The 17,102-nt window shown below is 42.0% G+C and overlaps 2 protein-coding genes across 7 annotated transcripts; one reads left to right on the top strand and one right to left on the bottom strand.

Annotated features, from left to right (window-relative positions):
- Positions 1-408: 408 nt before the first annotated feature.
- On the bottom strand, positions 409-4,710 carry nfyba (nuclear transcription factor Y, beta a). 6 transcript variants are annotated; one of them, XM_062517438.1, is made up of 7 exons: positions 4,586-4,710; positions 3,536-3,626; positions 3,045-3,178; positions 2,676-2,873; positions 2,178-2,256; positions 1,968-2,047; positions 409-1,066 (listed from the first exon to the last, which is right to left on the bottom strand). In XM_062517438.1, the coding sequence occupies exons 2-7, from the start codon at positions 3,624-3,626 to the stop codon at positions 1,034-1,036; spliced, it is 615 nt and encodes a 204-aa protein (XP_062373422.1). In that variant the 5' UTR covers positions 4,586-4,710; the 3' UTR covers positions 409-1,033. The 6 variants fall into 6 exon arrangements, with proteins under 6 accessions (XP_062373422.1, XP_062373425.1, XP_062373420.1 ...); XM_062517441.1 differs by having other exon boundaries at positions 2,178-2,247; positions 4,561-4,697; XM_062517436.1 differs by having other exon boundaries at positions 4,561-4,696.
- A 765-nt stretch (positions 4,711-5,475) lies between these two features.
- LOC134061680 (thioredoxin reductase 1, cytoplasmic-like) lies at positions 5,476-15,948 on the top strand. The gene is made up of 14 exons (XM_062517435.1): positions 5,476-5,628; positions 7,995-8,131; positions 8,894-8,966; positions 9,296-9,406; positions 9,695-9,837; positions 9,936-10,051; positions 10,649-10,875; positions 11,052-11,143; positions 13,035-13,111; positions 13,683-13,839; positions 14,345-14,452; positions 14,813-14,908; positions 15,226-15,360; positions 15,815-15,948. The coding sequence occupies exons 2-14, from the start codon at positions 8,018-8,020 to the stop codon at positions 15,878-15,880; spliced, it is 1,515 nt and encodes a 504-aa protein (XP_062373419.1). The 5' UTR covers positions 5,476-5,628; positions 7,995-8,017; the 3' UTR covers positions 15,881-15,948.
- The last annotated feature ends 1,154 nt before the right edge of the window (positions 15,949-17,102 follow it).

The following is a 17,102-nucleotide window of genomic DNA, read 5'->3' as shown; positions in this document are numbered from 1 at the left end:
AAAGAGTTTTTCGTACCTTAACAGTGTTTCCAAAATCATTTCAGCGGTTCATCAACTCGTAACGGCACTTCTGCATTCACTTTGCGGCCCTCTATCGGCTGTAACCGCACTATGTAACTTTACCAGATCTGGTTGCGTACCTGTGGTTTGATGAAATGAGACCTAAGAAAACTACAAATTTGACTTGCTTCGATATCGCAATACATCATACTTTCATAAAATCATGCAACATGCTCTACCTTGTCTGTGGATATCGCTATTTGGTGGATAAACAAATGGCATGCATGGAACAGAGGAAAAGTGCTTTAGTGTAGCTTTAATCATCAGGTGTGATCCTACTGCTAATGGAGAATACAGAACAAAGGCGGTGACAATCATCTGCCATTCAAAGAAGAATCTCGCCACAGCTTTGTGATCATGGTTTCATTTTTATTTTTATTCAAACAGTTTACCTTGTATTTAATTTACTCAACTTACAAAAAGAAAAAGAAAAGAGAGCATGATTCAACATAAAAAGGAGACCCCACCATGTTCTAAATTAGAAATGGGAATCTCGTCCTTTGATAAGACATTTAAATAGTCTGAGAGAAAAAAAACAAAAAAACAATTTAATTTCTAAAATGCCATGCCTAAATCATTTTTCTTTCACTTTGATGTCCAAATACCCTCCCTCCCAAAAAAGGTTTATATGTACAACATGGACAATAGACCCAAAAAGTTTTGAAATCACCTATGTGATGTTAGACATTTTTAATGTGTGAGCTAGCCTCACAGTTCTTCACATTTACTACTGAACATGTTACACACTACTGACAGCACACTCTAATGAATTAACACAAGGAAGGCCCTGCTTGCAGCATCTTGTCCTATTCTTCCTGGGCCCACGCAGTTCGATCATCGTCATCGTCTTCATCGTTGTCATCTTCATCTTCATCAGTTCATGTCAGCAGTCCTCCGTCTCTGAGGGATTGTGGACAGTCAGTGCTCCGACTGCCCCCTGTGACTCAAGTGCTCCAGAGGGGTCGGGAGAGGGTCATGAGAACTGGATCTGCTGCACACCTTGGATCTGGGGGGAGAGGAGACGGGGATCAATTAAGACAACCTCGTCGAGGGTCCACATAATCACCGTCTGGTTTATTACACAGAGACATTGGAGAACACCTCACAGTGAAGTTAAACTTCAGAGCTGTTAAAACCACCAGTTTGCACACGAACATGGATCTGAGGGAGAAGAGACGAGGATCAATTAAGACAGGATTCTTAACCTTTTTGACCTCGAGGCCCAATTTTTATAGTACAAAGTGGCCTGGGGCCCATTAAACAATATTGCTGGGCGGGCCGCATTAAAGAGCGTGGCGGGCCGTAGTTTAGACACCCCTGATGGCAGTCCCGCGACCCTTGCAGCCCACAGGTGCGGCGCTGGCAGCCCAAGTTTGGTTAAGAATCACTGAATTAAGACAACCTTGTCTAGGGTCCACATAATCACCGTGTCGTTGATTATACGGAGATGTTGGAGAACACCTCACAGTGAAGTCAAACCACAAGAAGCAAAACCAATTTGCAACCTCAGAGGCTGTTTAAACCACCAGTTTGCATACAAATGTCTTTGACTAAGGCTTAGGAGTTAAAAAGCACATTTCAGCGTAAGTGAACGACATGCCGATTAAGCGCTCCACAAATAGACATACTCATGTCAGCGCCATCACTTGCCGCGCACATCAGTGCTGACATTTCCGACTGAGAAGTGTTGGATAAACAATGGATTTTACTGAGCGGGACCACAAAATAATACAATAGAAATGAACAGTAATCTACGAAGCGGTGGCAGAAAAGATTGACACTGGTGTGCTGGGATGTATTGAATCAATGGGATCTAATGTAATGAAACATCAAAAGTGGAATGCCTCACTCTCATGTTGGTCCCAATGTACAAAGGCACACACACACACACACACACACTCTCTCACCTGCTGATAGGAGGTGGTGTAGACCATGACGTTCTGCTGCTGGCCATCTGCTGTAATAATTCCCGCTGGCAACTGATTGGCTGAAATACGGAAAACAATCTTAAGTTTTTTTACTTTCTAATTCTATTCTTTAAGCATCTTAAATCAAAAGCACAACATGAAACACAGGAACGACCACTGTTTTTTTTCCCCCTGTGACTTTGAACTCACCAAAGCTCTCCTCTGTAAGATCATCACCCAGGCCTTCGGGGACAGACACTCCTGCGATGCCCTTTTCTCCCTTCATGGCCTAAGGAACAAAGAGGAACTGGCATGAGCTCTTTGTGTGTGGTAGGATGGAAAGACATTATTTCATGGAGACAGAACAGCACAGAAATATTAAGAATGCCACTCCAACCAAATATCAGCAACTTAAATATTCAATTCAAGTTCAGAACTGATAAGTCTTTAGATGACTGGCCCGAGACCATAACCTTTCACCACACTGGTTCTTTGTGGGTCAGAAGGCACCCATTTCCTGGGCTGTGCTTGTCTTTGTACTTCTAAATACATTTCTCCCAAATACAAACAGCGTATACATGTCTGTTCTACTACATTTAATCATGGAGAACATGTGAGTGAGTGAGTGAGTGAGTGAGTGTGTGTGAGTGTGAGAGAGAGAGAGAGTATAAGCATGTACAATGGTGAGCGGTTGTCTGATTCTCATACCTCTCGGAACTTCTGCAGGTAGAGTTTGAGGGGCTCCACATACATGTCGAAGCCCAGAGTGGACATGGCGAACAGGATGTCCTCGCCGTTGATGGTCTTGCGCTTCTCTTGGTGGCAGCGCTCGCTGGCCTCGGACGTGATGAAGCTGATGAACTCGCTCACACACTCCTGGACACACTCCTTGGCATCTTTTGCAATCTGTTTTTTTTCCAAGTGACAAGATTATGGGGTGAGTGAATGATTTATGGCCACATACAGAGAACTTAATACAACATCCTTGGCATCCTAAGACGATCCTTCAAAGGCAGCCACTGCTCACCCACTCACTCATAGTCCACAAAAAGCAAAGCAAGTTAACGGGAGACTTACTTTTCCAGTCTGTGGAACTGCATTTTTCATGATGCGTGCCACATTCGCGATAGGGAGGTAGATGTCTTGTTCACGTAGGTGATCTTTACTGCCATTTCCGTCCTCGTGATCATTCAGTCCGTCGTCACCATCATCTTGAAATGAAAATTAGTCCACAAATATTTGAGATTGAGGAATTGAAATTTGCTGATAACGAAGTGGTGATTGCAAACAGTAAACATGATGGAGAATTAAGACATTGCGTGCATACATTCACAGTGATGCCTATGATAATTTCGGTGAACCTCGATCTTGTAACTTCTTTACATTAGACTACAATAATGATGCATGCAGCTCATCAGATTTGATTGAGTAGAGTCGATAGCCGTTCACAACACACTGTGCCCGAGAGAGGCCATCCTGGAGCAATGTAACATGACAATGAAATGCACGTATGTCGAGTGAAACGAAAAGTGAAAAGAAAACGAAGAGAGTGATAGGTTGAGACTCACCATCCTGGGATTGAAGCACGTAGCTACCAGCCATGTACTCTCCCGATATACCCAACTGAGAGGTATCGGTTGTTGAACTATCTCCGTCCATCTAAAAAAAAAAAAAACGGAGAAAATACCCATTTAAGTTATATAGTCATATGGCGTTGTTTGATGTGATTTGGTCCTATACAAACCACCTTCTTTTACTTGACAATTGATAGCATAATGCCTGATTCAAATATAGTCAGCTTCCTGGTATTTTGGCGGATTTCTCAAAACATAACGTTAGCTGGCTATCCTAGGCTACCTTCCCGCTGCGGTTTGGATTAGAACGCTTGTTAGCATTAGCTAGAAAAGGTAAGCTAGCTTGTTGTGGTAAACACTGGGGTAACGCTAATGCACTTTTACAATGGGGAGCTAAATAATGGCACAGTCATAATCATTTGTTTAATCAAACAACTCTTGTCAGCTCTGTGACTTAGTCAGTTGCTATGCACATATCACATGATATCTAGGTCTTCGGTGGTGTCTGTAGTAAGACAAAGGTGTAACGTACCTAGCAAGCTAGTAAATTGGCTAGTACCTAGCTAACTGTTAGCGGGTCCAGCTGACGCACAAGTCTCAACAAAGGGCAGTGAGTGGTCTTTAGAGAAAGAGCTAACGATAACTAGCAATATACCCTAAATATTTATCCAAGAATAGTTAAGTCCATGTGTCACAGTCAATGTGATATAGTACAGTATATGCAACTTGGTAGTTGCCGTTTAACCACTGAAACATCACCCTGTGAGTTTTCCACGCTTGTTTTTACAAAGAAATTACTAGCTAGAGACAGAAAGCACAAAGCGGCCTGTTGATGGTAGTGAAATGCCAGCACCGCGGACACGACTTTTTAGATGTGCCACAGACATGATTTTCAAAGCTTCCTGCACCTCAAACCCTCATTCTCACCGACAACAAATAAAAATCAGTCAGAGACGGACATTTCCATTCGAGCTAACGAGAAATTGGTTAGCAATCATTGGCCGGAGCCAGATACAAACCTGCAATGAAGCCCTGGTTGGTTACCTTCTCAAAACGGCCGTTTGGTTGGACAGAAAATGGCTGCGAAAGAACCAGTCCCAGCGCGGAGCTCGGCGACCTAACAGCAGTGCCCTCCTACACTCGCTAGGGGGCAGATATAGTTCCCATCCCCCCGGACTTGTCATACGATAAGTGGGCAGTTTCTTTCAAGTGATTAGACTGAATCCCTTTTGTGATACCCACAACGCGTCGCCACCAACAATGGTTTAGCAAAACATTGAGATTGAATGGTATTGTCAATGAGAGATAGAAATAGTGACCAGACTTTAAGGGTAACTTTGTAACACTGTAACGTCACCCTGAAGCCTCGTTCTGACTCAAAACACGTGCCAGGTTGTCGTCTTGCACTGCCACAGTGTAAAACGTGTGAAAGATTTCTGGCTAGAACTTTTCAAAACACATTTCCACTAACAGGCTCTTTCCATATCAGTTGGTCAACAAGTTGGCATTGGCCATTTAATGTTCGACTGTGTGGCTGCGTTGCGATAATGCCAGTAGCCTAGATAGCAGGAAACTCAACGTCCTCCAACATAAGTTAAAAAGTAGCCCACTGTTGGTTACATAATATCAAGTGATGCGTGCGTCTGTTGTAGAAATGTCTGAAGCAGCTGTGTCAGTGAAGTCCGGCAGATGTCGTTGTCGGTTTGGCCATAGCCTATCAAATAATGTGAGTAGGCTATAATTACCTAAAGTTCGGACTGGGTCATTTTGGGTCGTTTTGTAAACCCGTTGCTCTCCCGTGCACCCTCAGACTGCTTTGCAGGGGCATCTTTCACACATTATTTAGGCCTATAACCGGGATAGATCGGTGCAATTCAATGATTGGTTAAGAATGTTTGGGTAGGGGTGCTAGTGTGGACTACTGAAGTTTTCGAGTGTATCCGATTGCAAAATATGTTAGCCTACTGGTTTAAACTGGATAGGAATCGAGGGGAGTGTCAAAGTCTAAGTTAGGCTTGAAACAAATAAAAACTAACGCTCTGTTCATCTGAGTATATTTCACAGTACGAAGACTAGGTCAGAATTTGGTGAGAGTCCTTTCTTTTTCTAATATTAGTAGGCCAAGGTTATAATAGGTCATTAGGTTAATCATTGCATTATATGAATTAGGGAATTTCTTCACTTTCTGCAAGTTTTGCCATTGTAATGTTTTTAGATTGTGTATTTGTCACTTGTAAAAGATGCCTCTGGAACCAACCTGTCATTGACGGCAATACGAATGCCCAATGCTACCCATATACAGTGCCTATAGAAAGTTATCATACCCTTTTGAAATAGTTACTTTTTTTGTCTTACAGCCTGAAATCAAAACCCATTTAAAAAAAAAATCTTTTCCAGTTTTATTTACAAATGTAGCTGTACAACATCAAAATAATGAAAAAAAAGTAAACAGTTCTGAAAATTAATAAAAAATGAAAAACTAGAATAACAGGGTTGGAAAAGTCATCATACCCCTGACTTAATACTTTGTAAAGCTTCCTTTTGCTTTCATTACAGCCGTCAATCTGTTTGGATATGTCTCTATTATAGCTTTGCACACCTAGATAGGGGAATATTTGCCCAGTTTTCCGTGCAGAAATGTTAAAATTTAGTCAAATTCTGTAGGGAATGGCGATGGACTGCTCTCTTCAAGTCAATCCACAGATTTTCTATAGTATTTAAGTCAGGGCTCTGACTTTGCCACTCAAGGATATTCACCATCCTATCCTTAAGCCACTGCTTTGTTCTTTTGGCAGTATGTTTAGGATTTTTGTCGTGTTGGAAGGCGAATGACCTCCCCATCCTCAGCTGTTTAGGAGAGGGACGCAGGTTTTCGTCAAGAATTTTGGTGTACTTGGCAGCATCCATTTTCCCTTCTATCCTGACCAATTGCCCAGTCCCCGCTGAAGAGAAACATCCCCAAAACATAATGTTGCCCCCACCATGCTTCAAAGTAGGTATGGTGTGTTTTGGGTGTGTTTGGGTGTGTATACTGTGTTTGGTTAGCGCCTGGAGCTCAGTCCAAAAACTTCAATCTTAGTCTCCAAAAAGTTCGATCTTAGTCTCATCTGACCATATAAGCTTTTTCCACATGGTAGCAGAATATTCCAGATGTGTTTTTGCACTGAACTCCAAGCGCAATGTTTGGCGAAAACCAACACAGTACACCACCCAAAACACACCATACCTAGTGTGAAGCATGGTGGGGGCAACATTATGTTGTGGGGATGTTTCTTTTCAGCGGGAACTGGGCAATTGGTCAGGATACAAGGGAAAATGGATGCTGCCAAGTACACCCACATTCTTAAGGAAAACCTGCGTCCCTCTCCTAGACAGCTGAGGATGGGGAGGTCATTCGCCTTCCAACACGACAATAATCCTAAACATACTGCCAAAAGAACAAAGCAGTGGCTTAAGGATAGGATGGTGAATATCCTTGAGTGGCAAAGTCAGAGCCCTGACTTAAATACTATAGAAAATATGTGGATTGACTTGAAGAGAGCAGTCCATCGCCATTCCCTACAGAATTTGACTAAATTTTAACATTTCTGTACGGAAAATTGGGCAAATATTCGCCTATCTAGGTGTGCAAAGCTATAATAGAGACATATCCAAACAGATTGATGGCTGTAATGAAAGCAAAAGGAAGCTTTACAAAGTATTAAGTCAGGGGTATGATGACTTTTCCAACCCTGTTATTCTAGTTTTTCATTTTTTATTAATTTTCAGAACTGTTTACTTTTTTTTCATTATTTTGATGTTGTACAGCTAAATTTGTTAATAAAACTGGAAAAGATTTTTTTTAAAATGGGTTTTGATTTCAGGCTGTAAGACAAAAAAAAGTAACTATCTCAAAAGGGTATGATGACTTTCTATAGGCACTGTATAAGAAGACTTTGACAAGATTTGGGGTATTTTTTTTTTTTACAAGATTGTATGTAGTCTTTTAACTAATGACCCCCCATTCCAGCTTTACTCAAAAGACTACAATCTTTCACAAACCTTGTCATTGTCTTCTGGTGTAAGGCTGGCTTTACGTCCCAGATAGTAACTGGACATATTTGGTGAAAAGACCTGGTGCAAAAACTTCTTGTATCTGTATGAAGTTTTCTCACAGTTTAATCATACATAGCCTAACATATAGATTTCAATATGCCTTTGTAAGATTTGACTTCACTACCTCACCTCCTAAATGGATTAGCCAACAAAGCCAAGGCTGATATATGATAGGCTCACTGTAAAATGTCACAAGGACCATGCTGGAAATAAGTAGTACTATTGTACTTTAGCATGTCATCCTTTGAATTAGTCTTTTTGTCTTAATCCAGAAATAAATCAAATCAAATCAAATAGGTTCACTGTAAAATGTCTGCACTCTTGATGAATACATCTGCCTATATTCCTTCACTTTCAGAGCAAGCAAAAAGAGCCACAACAATGTCGAACGGGCACAAAGGTCCGACTCAGCCAGACCATCTTGCTGGGTCTGGGGAATATGATTACAATCTGATCATTGTTGGAGGAGGGTCAGCAGGCCTTAGTCTGGCCAAGGTGTGACGCTTACTTAACATCACAATGCACATCTGACACTGCTAGCTCCTCAATTGTGCTGTAATGTGTTTCAAAATAGCCGACACGTTGGTATGCTATCACACTTTTACAAAGTAGTAAGAGCTGCTAGTAGGCCTATTACTTTGGGGGAACTGATGCTGCTTTAATCTGCATGTGCAACTGTGTGTGTGTGTGTGTGTGTGTGTGTGTGTGTGTATGTGTATGTGTATGTGTGTGTGTGTGTGTGTGTGTGTGTGTGTGTGTGTGTGTGTGTGTGTGTGTGTGTGTGTGTGTGTGTGTATCAGAGAAGGGTTTTTAAAGCTACAGATATACTTTTTTGTTTGTTTGTATCCTTGGGCAATGTATCTGACATACACATTAACAAACTGATTAGGATGATCAAATTCTTTTTCTCTCTAGTCTAGAGTCTAGACAAAGAATAGAATATAATCAGTAGCCTATGACTGCCCCTTATGGTTTGGTTGATGTGGTTTTGCCATCATTATTGCTGGTTTGACCATGGCAGCTTGGTATATTAAAACGATACAGCCGCAATGCTTATCCAATACACTTTTTGACAAATTAAGTGAATAGCACAATGTGATGTAATTGGCTTTTGAACTCAAATATCAAATATCTGGCCTATCACCAGCATTGCAGACTGTACCAGTAACTGAAATATTGTTTTCATTTAATTTGTATAAAAAATGTCTGTCTCTTGCCAGCCATCTCACCATTTGTGTTTCCTCCTCTCTTCAATAGGAGGCAGCTACTCTAGGTCAGAAGGTGCTTCTACTCGACTTTATGACCCCATCTCTTAAAGGATCCACATGGAGTGAGTGCTTTCTTTTTTCTCTCTTTTTCAGAAACTCTTTAGAAGTAGACGTAGTAATGGTTCTGAGATATTCACTGACGCATGAATAATCTCAACCTGATTTCAGGCGTGGGTCAGACTGTTTAAGATTTGAAAATGAATAATGCATAAACCAGCTTCAAAAATGACTGGTGACTTCAGGCAGGGACATTTTCCTTATTTTGAGCCATGAACCTCTAATAATCAATGTTACTATTTGTTATCAAAATGTCTATCAATATCTCATAAACCTTATCTTTGTCATACCAGCAACCATTGCATTTACCTGTTTCCTTCTTTGGGTGCCTCAGATGTCAGCAGCTGTAGTATGAGTGTCCTTAAGAAGCTGATGCACCAGGCTGCCTCCATAGGCCAGACCTTGAAGGACTCAACTGCCTATGGTTGGAGACTCCAGCAGCCTGGTAAGTTAGGAAGTGTCCTTGGGTTTTAGGATGGGACTGTACTCGCAATGTCTTCTTAGTATTCTAGATTGTTTTGGCTACTATAGATATATGATTGTGTTTGTGGATAGCCATTTATGAACAGTATGTTTGTCCAGAAACCGACTGATTTGCACACATTTATACTTAAAAATGTATGTCTCATGTGTCTTCTGTGACCATTCTGTGCTTCTGTGTGTGTGTGTGTTTGTGTGTATGTTGTTTTGTGTGTGTGTGTGTGTGTGTGTGTGTGTGTGTGTGTGTGTGCAGTGTCTCATAGCTGGTCTGAGTTGACGGATGCCCTGCAGCAGAAAGTGAAGACCTTGAGCTTTGAGCTCAGGCATGAGCTGCGGCAACGTAAGATCACCTACCTGCACGCTCACGCAGAACTCCTGGACCCCCACACTGTACAGGTCAGCCTCATCATCGACACTCATATCACACTCTCCTCCGATTGGCCAGATTGTCTCAGGTGTCCAATGTCATTGGCTGACGCTGTAACCACCAACAGGCAACTGATGCGAAAGGGGAACAGACGAGTCACACTGCAGAAACCATCGTGGTCGCCACGGGAGACAGGCCACACTACCCAGACAACCCTGGAGCCAAAGAGCATTGCATCACCTGGTGAGCAACCCCAGAGGCTGAGAAGGGATTGATGTGATTAAAGTTTTCATTGTTGTTGTTGTTGTTGTTGTTGTTTGTTTTGATCTAGTGGTTAGGATCTGGGCATCCACATGTAATACCAGAAAGTTGTGGGTTTTACTGAAGGTGCAGCCACCACTCTGCTCCTCAGCAAGACAATTAAATTAATCTTAAATTGCTCAGGGGACCTCTTCCTGTCTGTAAGAGCATCAACTAAATGCCTAAATAAATTAATAATAAAATGATAGTCTGAGCCAACATCTTTGAATACTACTCCTCTGACATCAATTGTTTGGTTCATCTGTATGACATTAAATAGTTGATTTATAGTTAAATAGTTGATTTACAGAAATAGCATCAGAATGCCTACAGAGAGGCAGGTGCTGTGGCACAATGGGCCATAACACCGATACCACATTTCGGGTCCGAGTGCCCATGCATGGCGACCCGGGTTTGAGTCCGACTCGGGTCAATTCCCGATCCTGTCACAATAGAGTCAAAAAAGCCCCCAAAATATAGCCTACTTAAAAATATTGCTCCATAGTTGCATCCATTAGACCTCTGTCTCTGATCCTGAAGTGATGACCTCTTCTCCCTGCCGTGCTCCCCCGGCCGGACCCTGGTGGTGGGGGGCACAGGAGAGGCGCTGGAGGCTGCCGGCTGGTTGTTTGGTCTGGGCCTGGACGTGAGCGTTATGCCGCAATCCTCCGTGCCCGATGGCTTCGACCAAAAGGTGGTCAGGAAGATAGAGGATCACATGTACGTGCAGGGGGTCAACTTCCTGTATGGCACTATGCTCACAAAGGGTTTTTTTTTTTTTTGTCTTTTTAAATAGATATGGGATTTCTGGAAATGTTCTGTTACACTGTATGATTATTTTTTTTCTCTCTCTCTCTCTCTCTCTCTCTCTCTCTCTCTCTCTGGGTGTGTGTGTGTGTGTGTTTGTGTGTGTGTGTGTGTGTGTGTGTGTGTCACTCACAGGTAGAACAGATTGAGGCAGGCAGTCCAGGGAAACTGAAGGTCACAGCTCATTCTCCTGGAGTGGGTGACATATATGCAGAAGACTTCAGTACCGTAAGTCATTGTAAATAATATTGACGAGAGCATACAGCAGTGCATGGCCCTTGTAGTATCTCATCTTAATCCGTGTTCATGTGCAGAGGTGGACATCCCGGGTTCAGAAAATAAAAGTCCTGCCAAGTATTTGATCCAACCATTTAGTAAACCAGCTCATCCTAATCAGCAACCAGGTACAGTAGATCAGATAATTAGTGATATCACCTGTGTTAAAGGAGAATTCCGGTGTGAAATTGACCTTAAAGGAATAGTTCGGAATTTTGGACATAGGACCTCATTTCCAACTTTACCGAGGTGATATAGGTCGGTGGAGACCGTTTTTATCGCGTTTAGCCCTTTCCTTCAGTTGCAGCGTCCCCCTTTGGTAACGCTGGTTTTGAGCTAACACATTTCTACGGTAACATCAGTCTGACATCAACAACAGTCTTACTCACTCCACCGCACACCCGAGACAAGTCAATTAAATCGTCGGACTATCGATATACATGTCCATGTTGATAGAATAATTTTAGAAATAAAACTAACCTTGCAACTCAATGATTTATTACATTTTGAGGGACTAGTTTCTCAATATCAATCCGCCACTGCCATACAGGGAACAAAGTAGGCTATTGCAATGCGATGCAAGGTTCGTTTTATTTCTAACATGGTTCTATCAACACTAGGCATGTGCATTGATAGTCTGACGTTAAAATGTATTTGTTTCGGGTGTTCTGTGGAGTGTTTTCAGTGGCAGGCTGGATGTTACCGTTGAGTTGCCTTATCTTGGCACCAGATTAGCACGAGATGAACGCTGCAACTCATAGGAAGGGCAGAAATTCACTGAAAATGGTCTTCACCGACCTATATCACCCGGACTGAGTTGGAAATGAGGTCCTATGTCCAAAATTCCGAACTATTGCTTTAACTGTACCGAAACATTTTGCGGAATACTTACACATGTTGAAGAGGCACCCTCGCTCACCCCCTAGGATTCCGAACTCCGCCGTTTTCCGCCGAGCTTGCAGTAGGCTTGAATCTATTAGATTGGGCATCACGTACCCTATGCAGCTAAATCGCTATTTTTAAACCATTAAAATGGTTCCAAGTAACTCCACACTGTATTGGTAGACTTCTGAGGGTCCTGACATTTAAAACGAGATACTTAGAACTTTGGAAGTGCACAGGAAGTTTATTAAAAATACTGTTTATTCAAGCAGTACCTTCATAGAATCTCTCCGCTGGGCGCCATCTTGTGGTGAAGTCGCGATAAGTCGACTGACGAGCACAAACGAACAGGAAAGACGGGGACATATTGCAAACATTTTGAGCTTTGTTACTCATCATGCTCATGTAGACAGTATAACTATATATTTCCTATGGAATTGCTTTTGCAATATGTTCCCCTGTCCTTCCTGTTCGTTCGTGCTCGTCAGTCGGCTTATCGCGACTTGATTACAAGATGGCGCCCAGCGGAGAGATTCTATGAAGGTACTGCTTGTAAACAGTCTTTTTTAATAAACTTCCTGTGCATTTCCAAAGTTCTCAGTATCTCGTTTTAAATGTCAGGACCCTCAGAAGTCTACCAATACAGTGTGGAGTTACTTGGAACCGTTTTAATGGTTTAAAAATAGCGATTTAGCTGCATAGTGTATGTGATGCCCAATCTAATAGATTCAAGTCTACTGCAAGCTCGGTGGAAAACGGCGGAGTTCTGAATCGTAGAGGGTGCGCGAAGGTGCCTCTTCAACACGTGTAAGTACTCTGCAAAATGTTTTGGTACAGTTAAGGTCAATTTCACACCGGAATTCTCCTTTAAGTGCACAGGTAGAAAGAATATATGGCAGGACTTTTACTCTCTGGAACCAGGAATGTCCGCCCCTGTTCACGTGTACTCATATCCTGACAGGTACTCCTAGCCGTAGGCAGGGATGCCTGTACGCGTAACATTGGCCTGGAGAGAGCCGGCGTGCAAGTCGACCAGAGGTAAGGGAAACTAGTGTGCTGTTATCAACTAGATTTGTTGTTATCTTTGAGATTTCACGTTTGGTATTTTCTTTATTTAGCCTATAAATATCTTCTTCTTCTAATTATTATTATTAATGTATTTATTGTTGTTATGTTTGCTTTTTAATGCTATAAAAATAAATTGACTTGACTTGGTATTTTTTGGGATTTGTTTAAGGACCTTTATTGATAGTGGAGACAGGGAATGAGATTGACAGAGATAGGGAGCGGGATCGAGACATGACCTCAGGCCAGACGTGAACCTGGGTCCTTGTGGGCACTGGAGACGTTCTCAAAGCCACAGTCAGCTTCTTTTCCTGTTTCGCCTTGTTTACATTCTCCCAGCTTGGATGCTCAGTCAGTGATCCAACATAGGGCCCCTGCATAGGGCCCCTGTAGATCGACACTGAAGACATCAATGCATTGCTGCTCTTTTTTATGTATATATTATGTGCGTGTGTGTGTGGGTGGGTGTGTATTTGTGTGTGTGCGTATGTATGTGTTTGTGTGTGTGTGTGTGTGTGTGTGTTTGTGTGTGTCCGTCCTGCAGAACAGGAAAGATAGTTGTGAGTGATGAAGACCGGACCAGCGTGTCGCACATCTATGCCATCGGAGCTGTACAGGAGGGAAGGCTGGCTCACTCGGGCCTCTCCATGCAAGCTGGACGCCTGCTGGCTCAGAGACTGTATGGAGGCAAAAACACTAAGGTATGTGTGTGTGTGCGTGTGTGTGTGTATGATGTACTTATGTAAGTGATTTGTTTTTGTTAACAATGGAAGTTATGACTGACATGCCTACTTAACATGGGCTGGAAATCATGGTTGGTTGGTTTGTTGTTGTTGTTGTGTATTTGTAGTCTGCCCTTCTAATCCTTTCAATTAATTTCCTTTTGAAGAGAATCCCTTCTCAGAGAAAACTGTTATGATTTCTACGGACGGGCCTGTTTCTACACTTTTTCTTTTAACATGTTAAATTGAGGAGGATTTACCATCATCTAACTTTCATTAGTATGCCAATTAAACTCTGACAGTGGAATCATTAAGGCTTTTAAAAAAAAGTTGTCATTGCTAATTAGCTATAGACAACTAGACATATTAACCACAATACAAGTTTGCTGCGCAACCTAAAACAAAGTCTAATTTATTCAAATCAGATAACCATATGATGATGATAAATACATGATGTATTTGTTGTCTTGAAACCTTCTCATAGAGTGACTACTCCAACGTTCCCTCAGTCCTGTTCACTCCCATGGAGTATGCAGCCTGTGGCCTCACTGAGGAGACCGCCTGCCAGAGGTTTGGAGAGACTAGCATAGAGGTAAACTCACGCACACACGCACACACACACAAACACACACACACACACACACACACATACACACACACACACACACACACACACACACACACACACACACACACACACACACACACACACACACCAAATCGCAAGATTCGTCGGGTTGAAGTTGCATGGCTGGTTTTCTCGGTAGTGACTTGATACGTCTGTGCTATGCTAGGTGAACAATTCGCCTATTACAAGTTTGCTTACCAACAAATTGGCTTCGTAAAGGTTATATTAAGGTGAAAATCATAGTGAACCTTCAATTGAAGTAATAAGAGTAAGAGCAGTGAATAATATTTGTTTGTTTGTTGTTTGTTTGTTCGTATCCAACAGGTCTTCCACAGCAACTACTGGCCACAGGAGTGGACTCTGCCCAGGAGGAACAAAAACTCCTGCTATGCCAAAGTCATCTGTCACATCACAGACAATGTAGGCCCTTTGCCACCTCTCAGCATGCAACACACTCTACAGGGCTGCTGTTGTTACCGTCTGTGTCAAACAAAGCTGAAACTCTCTCTACTCAAAACTCCTGTGTGACTCCTCTGCTCACACATTTGTCTAGAATAAACATATCAAATTAAAAGTCAGCTTTATTTATATAGCGCTTTTCATACACAGAGGTCAATCAGTGTGCTTTTCATAAACACAAGCAAACATAAATAGCTAATAAAAGCTACAAATGCTACAAGGACATGCTTCTGAATCCCCCCCACCTCTCTCTCTCTTTCTTCTCTCTCTCTCTGTAGCATCGTGTGCTAGGGGTTCATGTCCTGGGCCCCAGCGCAGGTGAGATCATTCAGGGCTTCGCCACCGCCCTCAGGTGTGCCCTCACCAAAGAACAGCTGGATGCCACAGTAGGCCTCCACCCTGCGTGTGCAGAGGTACAGGGCGCACACACACACACACACACACACGCACACACACACACACACACACACACACACACACACACACACACACAGTCAAGTAAATGGCCTACTGATACAAATGTAACCTGTACGATGTGCAGAAACGGATCTAAAATATTCTAATATTTATTATATATAACTATGTAACTTAATAGTTTATTAGGTGTGTCTTATGGGTTATGAGTTGTATATTATAGTATGTAGTTATTTTCATTAAGCTATTGATTATTGACAAGTATTGACCTTGTGGTTCATTATTGCTATTCTTCTTAATGTAGTATTACCAACAACAAAAACGCTTGCTAAGTGACTACTGTATGCTCTATATATAGGCTACCGTAAATATGTGTCACAGTAGTCTAGTATAGCCTTTATTGAGGTGATGTGAAGAGGATTCTCTTAGCCTAATGTATTCCTCTCTCCCAAGGTGCTGGCCAATTTGACACTAACCCAACGAGAGACTGAGGCTATGCTTGTCCAGGGAAATTGCTGAGGTTAATGCCCTGCTGTCATTCACAGCTTCCCATGGCAACATCAAACTGCTCTGTGTGTAGTTTTGAGATTTGTTGCCTTGGGAATAATGTGGACAGCAGGGAGATCCCTGTATGTGGTTCTGGGTGTGGAGTGATGGACAGTGAGGCAGTTCTAAAACTGACCAATGACGTCCCAGCCTGGAACCTGGGAACAGGTGGGCGGAGACTGATGAACTACTGCCATCCAACGAACGTTTTTTCCCCCCACAAGTTTAGTCACCTGGCTTTACTACCACCAAGAATCGTCCCTGATGTTGCCGTTAAGTGAAACAAGTCAGGATAGCCATTTCATTCAATTTCATCTTTGCATAGGAAAAAAAAAATCACCTGTTACTTTTTGTAAATTAGTTGGTTGACTGTTGTAATCTTTAGATACATCTATCTGTAATCATATTTTAATTTGAGATATGTGTATCAATGTACAAATCCCAGTAAAATGAGTTGTGCCCCAGTCTGTGGCCCCAAAGTCAGTGCCATTGCGTTAAGCATAGAGTGCCATCAAATCTGTTTTCTGTATTACTGTAAGGGGCTGATCAGTTAGGCTGATATCTAGTTCACATTTTGATGTTATCTCATCTGCACTGTCCATATTTTCATTTTCAATAGGTCCTTTAGGCCTGGGCATTTGGTGTTACAGTAATAACTGCAGACCCCTATTTCACAACGGAAAAAAATATGAATAATCATGTAAAAGGACTTAGATACAGGGTCTCTCATATGTATTATCTGATGTCTTAATGGGCCCCTCAATCATGTACCATGAGGGGGAAAACAATAACACTGGAGAAAATGGATAATCTACCGCAACATGTGATCTTGATGTGCACAATAATCATCTTTAATGTTGTAATAGGCCATTCTTTTATCTTAACTTATCTTAATGAAATAATGCTTTCACTTAGAAAACAGCAGCATACTTATATGAAAACTCTTACGCCTAGCGATAGTAAGTAATTTAGCATACAATACCTTAATTGTTTTCTGCAAGCTTACCATGAGGGGGAAAACAATAACACTGGAGAAAATGGATAATCTACCGCAACATGTGATCTTGATGTGCACAATAATCATCTTTAATGTGGTAATAGGCCATTCTTTTATCTTAACTTATCTTAATGAAATAATGCTTTCACTTAGAAAACAGCAGCATACTTATATGAAAACTCTTACGCCTAGCGATAG

Source organism: Sardina pilchardus, chromosome 17 (assembly GCF_963854185.1).
Source record: "Sardina pilchardus chromosome 17, fSarPil1.1, whole genome shotgun sequence".
Classification (NCBI taxonomy): Eukaryota; Metazoa; Chordata; class Actinopteri; order Clupeiformes; family Clupeidae; genus Sardina; species Sardina pilchardus.
Note: the sequence above shows the minus strand (reverse complement) of the source record. Positions and strands in the feature narration are given on the sequence as shown.

Bases quoted from the DNA above. Each gene is read 5' to 3' on its own strand.
- nfyba (XM_062517438.1), bottom strand. From the start codon at position 3,626: ATGGACGGAGATAGTTCAACAACCGATACCTCTCAGTTGGGTATATCG. The intron at 2,874-3,044 runs GTAAGTCTCCCG...GAAAAAAAACAG, and splicing joins CAGTTCCACAGACTGGAAAA to ATTGCAAAAGATGCCAAGGA. The intron at 1,067-1,967 runs GTGAGAGAGTGT...CTCTCCCCCCAG, and splicing joins ACACCACCTCCTATCAGCAG to ATCCAAGGTGTGCAGCAGAT.
- LOC134061680 (XM_062517435.1), top strand. From the start codon at position 8,018: ATGTCGAACGGGCACAAAGGTCCGACTCAGCCAGACCATCTTGCTGGG. The intron at 8,132-8,893 runs GTGTGACGCTTA...TCTCTTCAATAG, and splicing joins CAGGCCTTAGTCTGGCCAAG to GAGGCAGCTACTCTAGGTCA. The intron at 9,407-9,694 runs GTAAGTTAGGAA...GTGTGTGTGCAG, and splicing joins TTGGAGACTCCAGCAGCCTG to TGTCTCATAGCTGGTCTGAG.